Here is a 13,799-nt window from a genome sequence, read left to right as displayed (position 1 = left end):
TCCCCACAGCTACTTTCAAAGCAGTCCAAAGCCTGCTGTCTACGTAACCCCATCAGGGTCGTAGACGGCAATACAGTGTCCACGAAAAAGAGTGCAGACATCCCATCACCCCCAAACCTAGGTGGATCTTAATTTACGGCCAGAAGAGCATCAATAATGGAGTCTATGTAAATGAAAAATAACAGGGGGGACATAATGTACCCTTGGTGCACCCCCCTATCAACTCCCAGAGTCTTAGTTAAGTTCCCCTCCAGGCTCCATCGGACGACTGCAGTGTTATTGGAATACAGTCGCTGTATGGGCTTCAAAAGGTTATCTGGGATGCTCCTGGCCCGAAGTGCCTCCCACAGCGGCCCTCCGAGGATGCTGTCCAAGAATGTGAATTTTATGTAGGAGCCCCTATCTCATCCACAATAGAAATAAGAAAGAGCACAAGGCCTTCTGCATTTTGGTCCTCCGCCTCAATTCTGTTTTCAGTTTTAAACCGATTCCTAAAGCATTGTTGGAGTGACAACCAGCTCTGTCAGGGTGGAGATCTGGGTGAGGAAAGGCAGAAAACTCATCCAATGAGAGTGACGAGAACCAACAGGATGAGAATATCCAGTTAGCTAGAACTGTCCAGATGAGCACAGATAAGGGAATGGCACAACAACATGAAGTTGGACATATTCAGCCCTATGTATCAAACCACACAACTCTGCTTCCTCATGAACCATGAGCTCTCTTTAAAGGCCCATGTTGCCATGAAGACTACGATAACTTGCTAGCAACTTGCCCATTTCAAAATAAAACCATACCTCCCAAAAGCGAACTTCATAACCTATTTTTTTAAATAATTATTAAGCATTGTAGCGTAAATTAATACATAACTTTTTGCTTAGCCGTTACAAAGCTTCATTTAAGTCAGTTTCCTACGTAGCCGAACACAGGTTTTGACGGGAGATAATCATTGTCCTTTTTTTACTCTTATTTCTTTGGTTATCCTTCAGGGGCCCTTTCCAAACTATGTGTTCAGCTCAGGTTTGTCCTGGTCCCTCTCCATGTTTGTTATTCTTTTTATCATAGTTTCCAAGTATATGCCAAGTCCTCTTGCAGTTTTTTTTTTCAATTCATCATATAAGGCTTGCCACCATTTATCAGAGTCTTGACCGCAAGTTGGGGGCTAAGATGTTCTGGAGGTATTTCTCTTTCACCAATTAGTTCAGTACAGAACATTAAAAGATCTAATTTATCCCATACTTCTAATGGCATTCCTAGGCATGTGTCACTTGCGTATGATATCACCCGGATCACTTCGTATTTGTAATTCTACCACGGGTTGTAATGAGAATTTCCCATATCTTTTTTTCACTAGTAGGGCTTGGGCTATGAGCTGGTCCATTTTAAGTTCCAAGGCTGAAATCCGTGTTTTTTCTGCACTGTCATCGCTTATCATTGCGCCTAGATATTTTATGCACTTCTTCACTTTAATCGCCGTCTGTTGTAATGTCCATGTGAACTTTTTTTGGTGTTCCTTATGCCCTTTTTCAAGAATTAGAATTTCAGTTTTGTCAGCGTTTATTTGTTTTGTTTTCGTCCACATAGTGTTGTAGTGCATTCAGTTTATGTTGCAAGCCTATTGCAGTCAGATCAAGAAGTATTAGGTCGTCTGCATATAAAAGGTGCCCTAAGATGTTTCCGCTCATGCGTGGGTGGCAAGCTCTTGCTGGTTCTATCCATTCTTTGAGATCAGATATGTAAAAGTTGTACAGGATTGCCACTAAAGGACAGCCCTGTTTTAGACCTCTATCTGTAGATAGAGAGTTACTCAGAGACCCTTTTAGGTCTAGCCTAATCTGTAGACTTGTATTGGGATACAAGGCGATAATGGCTGCAAGTAGATTTTGTGGACATCCTTTTTTCTTCAGCTTGTACCAAAGAATTTCATGGTCAACCCTGTCGAAGGCGACGTATAGTTTCTTGTTTTCTTTCACTGTTTTCATTTTTAGTAAGTTAAGTGTTAATAAATTTAGCCCACAATCTACATTCGTAACAAAACCCGTCTGTCTTGGGTCACCATTTCCGGTCTTTGTTAACCATTAATTTAGTCTTTTAGGTCGGATGCTAGCATATAGCTTTCCAAGCACATCTAGGAGAGATATTGGACGATAGGTTCCCGGTTTCATTCGATCTCCCTTTTTGAACACCGGGATTACCACAGCTTTCCCCCCAAGAGACCAGTATTTTCATCCTTGTGCCAATTCTTCTGAAAGGTCGTCACAAAGATTGGCCCATAGTATAGGGTTTTGTTTTAACATGAAATTTGAGAGGCTATCCAGTCCCGTGCTCTGGAATTGCTAGCTTTCTTGATTAAATCCAATATTATGATTTTCGTGAAGTTTTTTTCCCACGATTTCATCTCTTGTGAAGGTATTTGTAGTTTCTGCTCTGAGTATAGATTTCTCTAAAGTGCTCCAGCCATTGACTTTCTTCTATGGGATTTATTAGTTCATTTCCCAAAGATGCTTGTTTATCTATTAGTGACCCAAACGCTTTTGCATTTTTATTTTCTATAGTCATCATCATGTGATCTGAGTCCTGTTGGTATAATTGAGCTCTGTGAGCTTTCGCCCAGTTACGAAAAGTTGCTTTCAGGCGCTTACTCTCTAGTTCTATTGTATCGCTCTTTAGTTTTTTAGGTTGCGTAGATCTTTTGCTAGTTGTTTTTTCTTGTTTGCTGTTTTTAAATCGAAATGGTGTGCATGCGTTTTTTTGTCCCGATGTTCTTTGCCATTTTCTCTGAATAACGAAAGGCAAGATTCGTATTCTATCCCCAGGGAAGGGGTCGCTATCCAGTGCTCTATAGCTATTCTTAGCTGGGGGATCCGTTTGTTTGTTATTTTCAGGCGATTCAGGCCATTATTGGCACTTACATTATAAGTCCATTTTACCCGAGCTTTCAATTGATTACTCCCTTTATCAGTGACTAGGTCTCTGTAGGATAGAATTAGCTGTTTGAGGTCACTTTTGGTGGATTCTCTTATTTTTAGAGACTTCATGTTTTGAAAGGTGACCATGTCTACGAAGAAGTAATCAAGTGTTGCACTAGCATTATAGGCATTCCATGTTTTTCCACCAGGGCGATTACCATCTACATTGCCATTCACTAAATTGAGGTCTCTGATTCCCATTTCATCCATCCATCTCAATGATCGTGATTCTTTTTGTGGATTCTTTTGTGTGTTTTTCTTTTGGGTTTTTGTATCTAGGCAATCGATGTTTAAATCTCCACAAAGAATGATTTGCAGATTTCCAAATTCAGCTCTAAGATCATCTATGTTCTTCATGACTAATTGTACGAATGTATCGCCGTCTTTCGCTTGGCTGTTCCAATATACATTAAATATTGCTTTAATTCCTTCATCTTTGGTATTTGCTTTTCCGTCTTGGAAGATTAGTATTTGTATAAGAGGTGAAGGCGCTAATAAGCGTATCATACTTGAGTTTAAAGTGTTTTTTACAATCGTCAGAAGTCCTGCTGAAAGACGACCAGTTTTTCCTTTATAGGCTTTGTTCAGGGAGCAAGAGTGGCCATCTATTACTGGTGTATCTAACAGCCAGCATTCCTGCAGACACATGACTTCTGCTTTCATTAGGTCTCTGTTTATGTTAACAAGCAGGTGTTTATAACATCTGGTGTTCCATGAGGTTATCCTAAAGTCCTCTTGGGTCCTCCCTGTTTCGCTCTATTTCTTTCTTGAGCCTTCCATAGATTAAGCTAGCCATTCCCAAGAGGAGTTTTCATCAATTTTAGAGTTTTCTTCGTTTGTTGACAGTCTCCTTGATGACACGCAGTGTTAGGGTCTCCTTTGACAAGGATGCGTAATGCATTTGGTCCTCACAAAACTGTCGGGGAGAACCTAATCGGTCTTAGGTCTTCTTATACTTCATATGTGTCCAGTTTTTCCATTATTTCCGTATCCATTTTTTTTTTTTTTGGTGTTCTATGAGTTGGCGTCATCTTTACATTTTCGGCGGTCGTAACATCAAAACCCAGAATTCGCAGTTCTTCCACAACTGATAAAAATCAGATTTGTGACCACCTTCGAAAAAAAAGTGGAAACATATAGAATCGGTTTCTCTCTCATTTTGGAAAGAAACTATTTTGATGTCCTTTGGCTCTATCACACGCAATTGTGTTATTAAGTGTAGTAATCTCATTACATTTGAGCGTTTTAAGGTGATACCGTCTTTGGCTTTTAAGATAAGTTCTAGCTTTATCTTGTAAACTTCTGGGGCATTTTTTTCCTTTTCCCATTTTGTAGTTTTATGGGGGCTCTTTTTCTTGTATGAGATTTTAGACATATGTTTGTTATACCATTCTGTTGTATGAGAATCTTTATGTGGATGTTCTGATCCGGAGTTTTTTAACATTGCCGAGAGAACTTTTTGTGATTTTCTCTCATTTATTTGCTTCGCTTCCAAGAATTCCCATTTAGATTGTAGAGTTGTGAAGTGTACTTGGTTCTTCGGTTCAACCGGTGGCTCTCTCTGCTCCTCTCTAGGTGCCGTATTTTGTAGGGTCTCAGCATCGACTTCAATAAGACTCATCTTCCTGTGTCGACAAGTACAATAGGGAGTCATCTTCTTTCCCACTTGTCACTGAAATCTCATGTTTATTATGCTGACTTTGTTTTATAGGTTCAATATCTTCACTGTGTTCCTCCTCGTTACTTTGTGTCTGGCTAATCTGCGAAAATTGACTGTTCAGAAATAGCCGGTCACCGATCGGTTTTATATTGCATATGAATTTTCACGTTCCATAGTTTGGTGTTGTTTTACACTACGGTTGGTTTTTTGTTTTTTTTTGTTTGTATGCTCGAAGATTTTTTGCTTGCTCCCATATCTTTTCCAATTTGTTCCACGGCAGGCTTTTCTGTCTCAAAAATGGTATCTTTGGCTTGCCTTGGTTTTAAACCAAAATTTTCCTCAAGTCTTCCTTTCTCTTGGGCGTTCTTGGCTACAAAAGGTGCTGTCGTGATTGAAGGATGGCATTGTTGATCTTTATTAATCGGTTAGGAAGTATTATAGGCGGTGTGGCTCTTTTAGGGGCCCCATCTTCATCTAAATGAGCAGTTGCATTATTTCCAGTCTCGGGAATATTTCTCCTCGATGTTTGTTCTTTCCTGAGATCTTTGTCTTTATTACCGGATGCAGAGTTTGGCTGAACTGGATTATGCACATTTTTATCAGATTCACTTTGGCACTGATTTTCACTATTTGTATTTCTTTCTTGATTTTGAATCTCTTTTTGTGTAGTTCTTGTGAGGTTAGCTTTTAATATGTTATTTCATTAAAGTTGTGAAAAACTGCACGTTTGTCTTGGCTGGCTTCCTCCATAAGGTCAGCCAGTGTTTTAGCAAATATGTTTTCAGTTTTTCTATCTATTCCTCTGTTCTTTGGTTGCCTTTAAATAGGTTTCAATATATATTAGTTTTGACTGCATGAGAGCAAGCAGTGTAGTTTGGTCCCAATAGTTTTCATGTAGGGCCTCATATAGTTTGAGGAAGCGAGCCAACATAATTGATATCATGGAACCCACGGCGGCTTGTAAATTCACAAATTGTTCTGCTATGTCAGGGAGATCTTGTTGTTCTGTTTTTTTATTTGGTCTTTGTTGTCTTCTTCTTCTATGTTGTTTTTTCCTTAGAACGCTATTGTTCTTCTTACTCGGAGTAATGTTTTTGAAAGTCTGAGCTTTCTAGTTCTTCCTCTCTTGATGAAGCAAATTCCTTAACGGCTTCTGTTTGCTGTCCTTGAGCAGACTACCATTTTTCTGATGTGGCTTTTTTTCCAGTTTCTTCCTCAGTTGGTCCAGCTTTAGTAATCTTTTGTTTTTTTCCTGGTTCCATTTGTGTTGTTGATTTATTTGGATCAACTTCTTCTGTATGCCACTTTTCTTTTCTACCTATTAAAGGCTCATTTTTTGATTGAAGTGCTTTTTTAGGTATCCTTATTTCTTCTTTGTCCGCTACTATGTCTAGTATAGTGGGAGTTTCCTTTCTTATTTTGTTTATTTCGCCCACAGTTGTTTCCTTTTGTGACAATAGGGCTTCTTTGTGATTTTTTTTTCTCTGTCTGAATTATGTACTGTTGGTGATGATTGGCTTTCTGCCACTTGATTGTCAATTATGTCACCTATCATTAGGTTGCATTTACCAGAGGCTGTCAGTATCTCTTTATATGAGACCTCACGCCAAGTGTTTTCTGCTTGCACTAAAGTCACCGCCTTATGTTTTTCAAAGGACTTTCTAGAGTCTATCGTGAATTTGTCCTTTGGCATAAAATGCCATCTTGTAGACTTCAAGTCCGGCATAGATTTATTTCGCTGCTTTTGGCGTACTTCATTCAGTTTTGGGTATTGAGGTCTTGTGCCATTTGCTCGGTCGGATTTAGAGGCACCATTTTTTCTATCTCTTTGAAAAGATTCAGAGGCTATATCTGTTACAGAGCCAACTGTTTCCTTGTGTCCTGTCTCAGACTGTACCAGCCGATTCATTGGGCTAGAATTTTTTAACAGCACATTTAACAGGTTTGGGGTATTTGTTGCTTCATTTAGCAGCTGGCCCTTCATTTCATTTTCCTCTTGGTTATTTACATTGTTTTCATTTCGTGATGGTTTATCCAAAGGGCTGTCTGTGAATTCGCAGACTGCGTCAACATATAAAGGTGATTCCATTTGTGGCAAATCTAGACCTTGTAGTATTTCATTGTCGTCTTCCTGGGGTGATAACTGCAAAACCGCAGCGCTCGCTCCAATCATTTCGAGCTCCATCTCCGGTGGGGCCCTCATCGAGCCGCTCAGTCGCTCCTCCCCGGCCTCTGCAACTCCGTCCCTTTGCGCATGCGACCCACAGGGCGCCGCCACTCCCATCGCGATTGCTAGCATCGGTGTCCCAGCTGGAGTTCGGATCTCTCCAGTCTCACGGTAAGTTGTAGAGGTGCTGGTAGGAACGGCACTCATTGGGGGGCGGGGCAGAAGGTTCACAGGGGATATTGTAAACTGTGTGTCTTGGTCATTTGTAGCGGGAGAGTTTGGTTTTATACCTTCCGTGTCAAGCATGACCCTTGCCTCAACATGGTCTTGGAAGTTCACACGCGAGGCAAAGGCTTCTATTTCTTCTGTTCCGCTATTTCTGCTATTTTCACCACTGTTTTCATAGATAGAAATAGATGAATTCATGAGGTTCACACTTTTTTTTATGCAGGACTTGGGTTGTTCGATGTTAAACCCTCTTGCATGGTTATTCATGGACGGGTTTAAGGAACCCTCTCCCTCAGAGTCCATCGGGTTTCCTTTGGTTCGACTACGAGTGCGTGAGGCGGGGTTTGCTACACGGTTTAAATGAGCACGGTCCATGGTGTTTTTGCATTCTGCAATGTGAAGTTAAAGTGAGGATAGGGCGGCCACGTGGGTCAAAGGAATAATCCTGCAGTCCCCATGCAGCAGCAATTTCAGTTTGATATGCTAATTTACTCTGTGTGTGGTTTACCTGTTTGTTGTTTTCTGGCGTCCTCGCCAGGATGCTTTTCTCAAAAGCTTTTCCCGGTCTCCAGGGACTCCAGAGACTCAGCACCGTCTCCGCTCCGCTTCACGGGTCCAAGTGCTTAAGAGTCCTGGGACCGCCTTCTCTTGATGGACATGGAAGAGGTACTCGGGTTCAGGCAGCAAAAATCCAATCGAGAAAAGCAGTGTCCACACTCCTCACAGATCCAGTGACTCTGCACTAACTCTGACTTCATAACCTATGTTCAAGCACTGGTTCTATCCCAACTAGATGGAGGCAATGCTATGCTAATGGGGATTTCTGTTGACCACAGATTCCCCTTGAAAGGAGCATTGCATACAACTACTAGACTGATGAAGGCTCTCCGGAAATATGAGCACCAATTAATCTACGCTGACTGCCCTTACTAGCCTCTATCATGTTATAAAAATACTGCATCGCGTAAAGGCCATCTCCTTGCTACTAGACAAAATACATTACGTCCCAGAGTCAACTCGATACTCGATCAACTTGATCTCTGAACCATAAACCCAGGTATCTGGAAGAATATACCTCCATTGCACCATAGTAAGGCTGTCTTCCCCACTACTCCAATTCCAATTGTTGATGGATTTTTTTATATATTCCGTCCCTTTTCTTTGATATCTTCTCCCACTCTTGCAGTTTTTTACGTGCAAACTTAGCACATGGCTCTTTTCCCAGGTCAAAGATTTGGGAAAAGGGCCATTTGGCCTTCTTTTAATCCCACTTGTTTTCTGTTGCAGTGATTATCTGTCGGGTTCAACACCAGGACACAACACTGTGGTGTGCATGAGGTTTAGAAAGCTCTTTAAAAAACGTCTTCAAGGAATAGGAGGGTAGTCGGGAGCAACACGCTCGTCTTGGATAAAGACTACTCTGAACAGTTTGGGTTCGATATCTACCCAGGGTCCTATGCTTGGAGGGTGGAGTCTAGCATGAAGTGATATAAAAAAAACAAATTCAGTACTTTTTTTTTTTTTTTACTGGATCCTACACTTATCCAGTGACTTTACATGTGCCCCCTTTCTTAACTTCACCCACACCCTTTACTCAGATCCTTTCCCCCTACACACACTCTTAAATGAATATGCACTTTCCTCGATTTACCTGCTTATGGTTCAGTACATACTTGCTCCATATCTACCGTTGTGATTTATAAGACCCTATGTATAAAAAGATAATGTAACTATTTGCTTTCCAAATGCCCACCAAGTTATCCCCCTGAAATGACCTAGCTAAGTGAGTGCTTATACAGCTAATTTGCAATAAATCACTCAATCTGTTCCTGCTGAATTTACATATGGAGCAACCAGAATGCTTTCACCATGTGGAGATTCGAGATGCAGTAGGGGGAAGTGTGCAATGTTGTACAAGCCATCAATACAGCATAGTATATCTTATTTAGGTGACACTAGTGTCTATGTATAGTGGAGCTGTATCTCATCACTGTGTCTCCCACCCCAGCCCTGCTGCTCACCGATACGACCAAGCTTAAAGCTAATATTTCCTAGCTCTTGTATTTCTTTTGCTCTGTGTTTTTCCCTTTGCTTAATTTAGTATGCAATTATCAACAAACATCTTCCTATTTTTCCTTCTACTGTGCCGTTCGTTTAATATATTATGTTGGTAACCAATACAATCACTACAATCATTGGCTAAAATGTGCATGAGTGAACTCTTTAATTGTAGTCCTGCACCTCCCTTAAAAAGTATTTCTGTGGTAATAAAGGTCAGGCCTCCAAATATGAGAATTGCAGATGCTTACTCAAACGTACTGGTGATGCAGAACTGAGATAGTAAATTAAATGACAGTCGACTGTGCGTCACTCATGGTTGGTCACATTTCTTTGAGGTTTAAACAGAACTCAAAAAGTTTGTTCTGAACATTTGGAAATGTTAATTTTATATGCTTCAACACTGCATAGATCTTCAGAAGGACATCACATTTAGCAAGTATTTTGCTAGAAACATGCACATTTAACGATGGGTGATATTGCCAGGAGCATACTAACTGTTTTGATATAGTAAACATTAATGAAACATCTGTGCTCTGTAGTCAGTATATTAAGAGTCGACTGGTTGCTTAAAATGGTAGATCAAGTTAAGGTAGAGTATAATAAATTATGCATATACAGTTTGTAAATAATTACCACTAGGTAATGAAGATAACCAGAGTGAATATGAAAAAAATATGCAGTTTGATTGAGGTGTTGTTTTGGAATTGGATGCAAAGGAAAGGACAATTCGGAATGCATACTCATTTGCATCCTCTTGCCAAACACATCCAGTTTCTGTTCTTCTATTATTCTCATAAAACGTTTCTTCTTGATTGCCCAAATAGCAATATGTGTGTATCCTAATCTTATACATAAATAGTCCATGAAGATGTTTGAGTGATCTGGTGTATCGAGGATCATTTTCAGCAATCTTCTTTCAAATCCAACCCTTATCTTAAATTTGGAAAGTGCAACAACACTGCACTTGATGTGAAAGGGAATTTCCCGAACTACAATTTTATCAGAATGATCAGATTGTCTTTTTTTCATCTTCTAATGCCACTCTTTGTAGCATGTTTTGAGACTATTTGAAATGAGTTTCCTACCATCTGATGAATTGAGTCTGGTTCTCTTGTTTAAGGCTGCTTTACAGATGCCTCGTTGTTCTTGCTCTAGGTAGTACAATAACGATTTTCATTTTCTTTGTCCTTTAACAGGAATATATTTAACAAATATTCTGAAGACTGAAGAAGGGAATCCTGACTTTCTTAAAAGACCAGGGAAAGAACTGATCAATTTCAGTAAAAGAAGAAAAGTGGCTGAAATTACTGGGGAAATTCAGCAGTACCAAAACCAACCCTACTGTTTACGGATAGAAGCTGATATTAGGGTATGGAAAGCAAGATCAAACGGAGAATTCATGAAAAGTCATATTTAGTTATTTTTAAAGAGCTTGTGTCCCTGTAAACAATATCGCTAGAATTATTTTTATGAGTCAATGTTGCAATCCAATTTGTGATCAAATGTTTTAAATCATAACCAGTATTTTAGAGATGAGACTGTTTGATTTTCTGTTCTTATTGTTAGGGAGTTTTTCCACAGTCTTCTAGTCAGTGCTTTAGGACGACATAGCCTTGTTGAAATGGTGTGACCCGTAGGCTCTTGCCAACTTTCAAAATTGGTAGTGTTGCTGAGCAGATGGGCTGATGCTGAAGTAAAATTTGCCCCACACAGGCAATACAGAAAGACTCACTACGAATATACTGAAAAACTATTTATTTATTTTGAAGCTTATATAGCTCGCCAAGCCCGAAGGCATCTGGGTGCTTTTTTACAGAGTATAGAGATTACAGTTACAAAGCAAGTACAAGACAGACACAGTGAAGATAATGGCATAGCATTACAAATAGATGGCGTGAGTATAATAACATATGTTTTCTATTACCGGTAGGAGCAGGAGGGGGTGGTGGCAAGCTAGGTGAAAGGGGGTGCTTGTTTGCTTAGGCTTTGGGTGAAGAGGTGCATTTTGAGTGGTTTCCTGAAGATACAGAAGTAGTCTTGGGCTCTGAGTGGGAGGGGCAGTGAGTTCCAGAGTTTGCTGGCGAACGTAGGAAAGCTGCAGCTGCTGTCTGCCTTTTGGAGCCTGAATCTGGGAATGGCTAGGTGGTGCTGATAGTTCAGGTGGGTCTAGAGCGTTGTGTCAGCGTGAAGCTGTTGGACAGGTAGGCAGAGGCCCTCTGGTGGAGATTCAAAGAAAACAGTGGCAAAAAGACAAGGAAACCCAAGCGGTTGCACACAAGAAAAAAATGTTTGGGTGTTGAGAGGCCAGCGGGTGATTATATGGCGTGGGTATTATGCCAATTACTCCACAGAAGGACTAATGTATTAGAAAACATATACAATCGCACTGCGCCAATCACTATAAAGTTTCATGCATAGGTGCATGAAATATTTATTCATTCCAAGATCAGCATGATGCGTGTTTCGAGCTAAAGGCTCTTCTTCTGAGGCTAAATTAATTGATTATAGCATCTACAAATTAATTATTAACATAAGTTAACCAATATATCATGGAGAGAGGCACAAGCCCAAAGTTCAACAAAGGATGCCATAGGCCAAATCAAACAAATCCAAACGTGATAATGTTTCTCCAGCATGGGGTCTGGCATGGATTCACATGCTCATGAATATTCCCCGTCGTCAGGCTGGGAATCCTCGGTAAAGAAAAAACCAGTATCAGTTTCGTTTCTGATCTGTCTTTCGTAGTAACAACCAATCACTGGTCTCTGCGTCATACTGACCACAGCCAATGACTGCCCTCTACCTAAGCACCGCCTCTGGCAGCCATCTTCAGATTTTTACCGCACGTTCATGTGTTGGGATCCTCGTGCTATTGCTCTCGAGCGTTAGTGCTATTTTTTCACGTTTTTTCGGTCAAAAGAGCCTCTAGCTCCACCGACTCACTATCCGATCAACGGGGACCCGTGTCGGATTCGTCTGCGCCCCTCAAGGGTGAAGATTCGTCGAGCTACGCTTTTGGAGGACTCCAGGAGTTTCTCAGGCCCGGTCATGGCCCAGGAGAAGGGAAGCTCGACGCCCGGAAAGCTGTTCAGGGTCTGCCCTGGATGCCAGCTGCAGAACGTCTTCAAGGAGGACGAACACTCCTTTTGTCTCTACTGCCTACATGAGGACAAGACGCACGTGGAGAAGGACTGTGCGTTTTGCGGCAACATGTCGGAGCGGACCATGAAGGACCGCCATCAACGTCTCGCCAACTGGCTAGAAGGGAAGAGCCCGTCCGGCGAGAAGAAGAAGAAGAAATCTGAGCGGTCTTCTAAGTCCTTTGAGGACGCCCCGGCGACGGGGGTCCAACATAAGGCCAAGCACCGCGAGTCCGCTGGCACCGGGAGCGCCGAACGGTCGGGCTCTACGGTCGCCAGGCAGGGCGCACCCTCCCCGGCACCATCAACCACGAACCAACGGCCAACGCTCTGGGTCGGGTAAGAGGAAGGCCGAGCACCCGGCGAAGCTCCTGGAGAGGCCCCGGTCGAGCTCGAAGGCCCCATCGGAGGGGGAGCGAGGCGGTGTCCCCCCCCCCCTCAAGGATAAGGCGGTGAGCGCACCTAAGGTGGTGAAAGCCTTAATCCATCCGGCCAAGCCCTCTATCGAAACTGTCGCGGCGGCCCTGGCTCAGCCTGTGCAGGCTACACCAGTGGTGGCGACCTCGGGGCTCAGAGTCTCCCTGCCACCTCGGAGGGAGTCATCTTTTGTGCCCATCGATAGGACCCCCGTGAAATCCCCCGTGGGGAAGAAAAAGGGGGGGCAGGGCGTCGTCGTAGATTCGGCCTCAACCTCGGAGGAGGAGCTGGTCGAAGTCTTAAGCCACGGCCTCGGCGTGGAAGAAGACCGACCCGTCGGGATGGATCCCGACGCAGGTGACGACATCGTCGAGGGTACCGACGGGGTCCCTGATCGCCCGTCGGATTCCCCTCTGCCAGCGCCGCGAGACAACTCGGCGGCCATTTTGTTGGCTATACAGTCCTTATGCTCAGAGATAAGGACGAGACTACCGTTGCCGACGGAACCTCTCCCGTCGGGGGACCCAGAACCGGGACCTTCTGGTGTTCCCCCTACCAAGAAAAGAAGGATCCACCCTCCGCCTCCTTTTCAGCCGTCGCGCCCCTTCCATCCCTCCTCCCCGTCCACCCGAGGGGATGATACAGGGACTGACACGGCAGCGACGGGTACGGACGACGAGGTATACGACGAGGATGTACCGTCGTCGCCTCCCACCAGGGCTTCTCCGCCCGACGAGATTGGATCGTTCCACTCCATGATCTCCAGGGCATCCGAGCTTTTTCAACTCTGCCCTGAGGAGAAGAAGAAGGAAGGTTTCCTTTATCAGCGGCGCGAGGCCAAGAGGAAGACGGTCCTCTCAGTGCCTCTATTGGACGACATTTGGGATGAGGGCCTCACCCTCCTCAAGAACCCTTCCACGACACCAGCTAGAAGAGACCGGTACGAGAAGAAGTACCGGGTCCCGGACACGGCCCCCCTGTGCCTCCGGGCACAGCCTACCCCGGACTCCGTCGTCTCCGCGGCGGCCAGGAAGAAAGCGGGGGGGGTGCGGCCTCCACATCGACTTCCCCACCGGACGGTGAGGGAAAGAAATTGGACGCTATGGGACGCAGAGTCATCTCGTCGGCAGCGACGACGATTAAAGCGTCCAGCGCCT

At 43.2% G+C, this 13,799-nt stretch overlaps 1 protein-coding gene across 1 annotated transcript in view; it reads left to right on the top strand.

The window, feature by feature from the left end:
- SOS2 (SOS Ras/Rho guanine nucleotide exchange factor 2) overlaps positions 1-13,799 on the top strand; it is a 1,344,468-nt gene that overhangs the window by 1,138,165 nt on the left and 192,504 nt on the right. The window contains exon 18 of the mRNA XM_069638977.1: positions 10,282-10,454. Within this exon, the coding sequence (XP_069495078.1) occupies positions 10,282-10,454 (173 nt within the window). The remainder of the gene's footprint in view (positions 1-10,281; positions 10,455-13,799) is intronic.

This window comes from Ambystoma mexicanum, chromosome 14 (assembly GCF_040938575.1).
Source record: "Ambystoma mexicanum isolate Mex_15411 chromosome 14, UKY_AmexF1_1, whole genome shotgun sequence".
In the NCBI taxonomy this organism is placed as follows: Eukaryota; Metazoa; Chordata; class Amphibia; order Caudata; family Ambystomatidae; genus Ambystoma; species Ambystoma mexicanum.
Note: the sequence above shows the minus strand (reverse complement) of the source record. Positions and strands in the feature narration are given on the sequence as shown.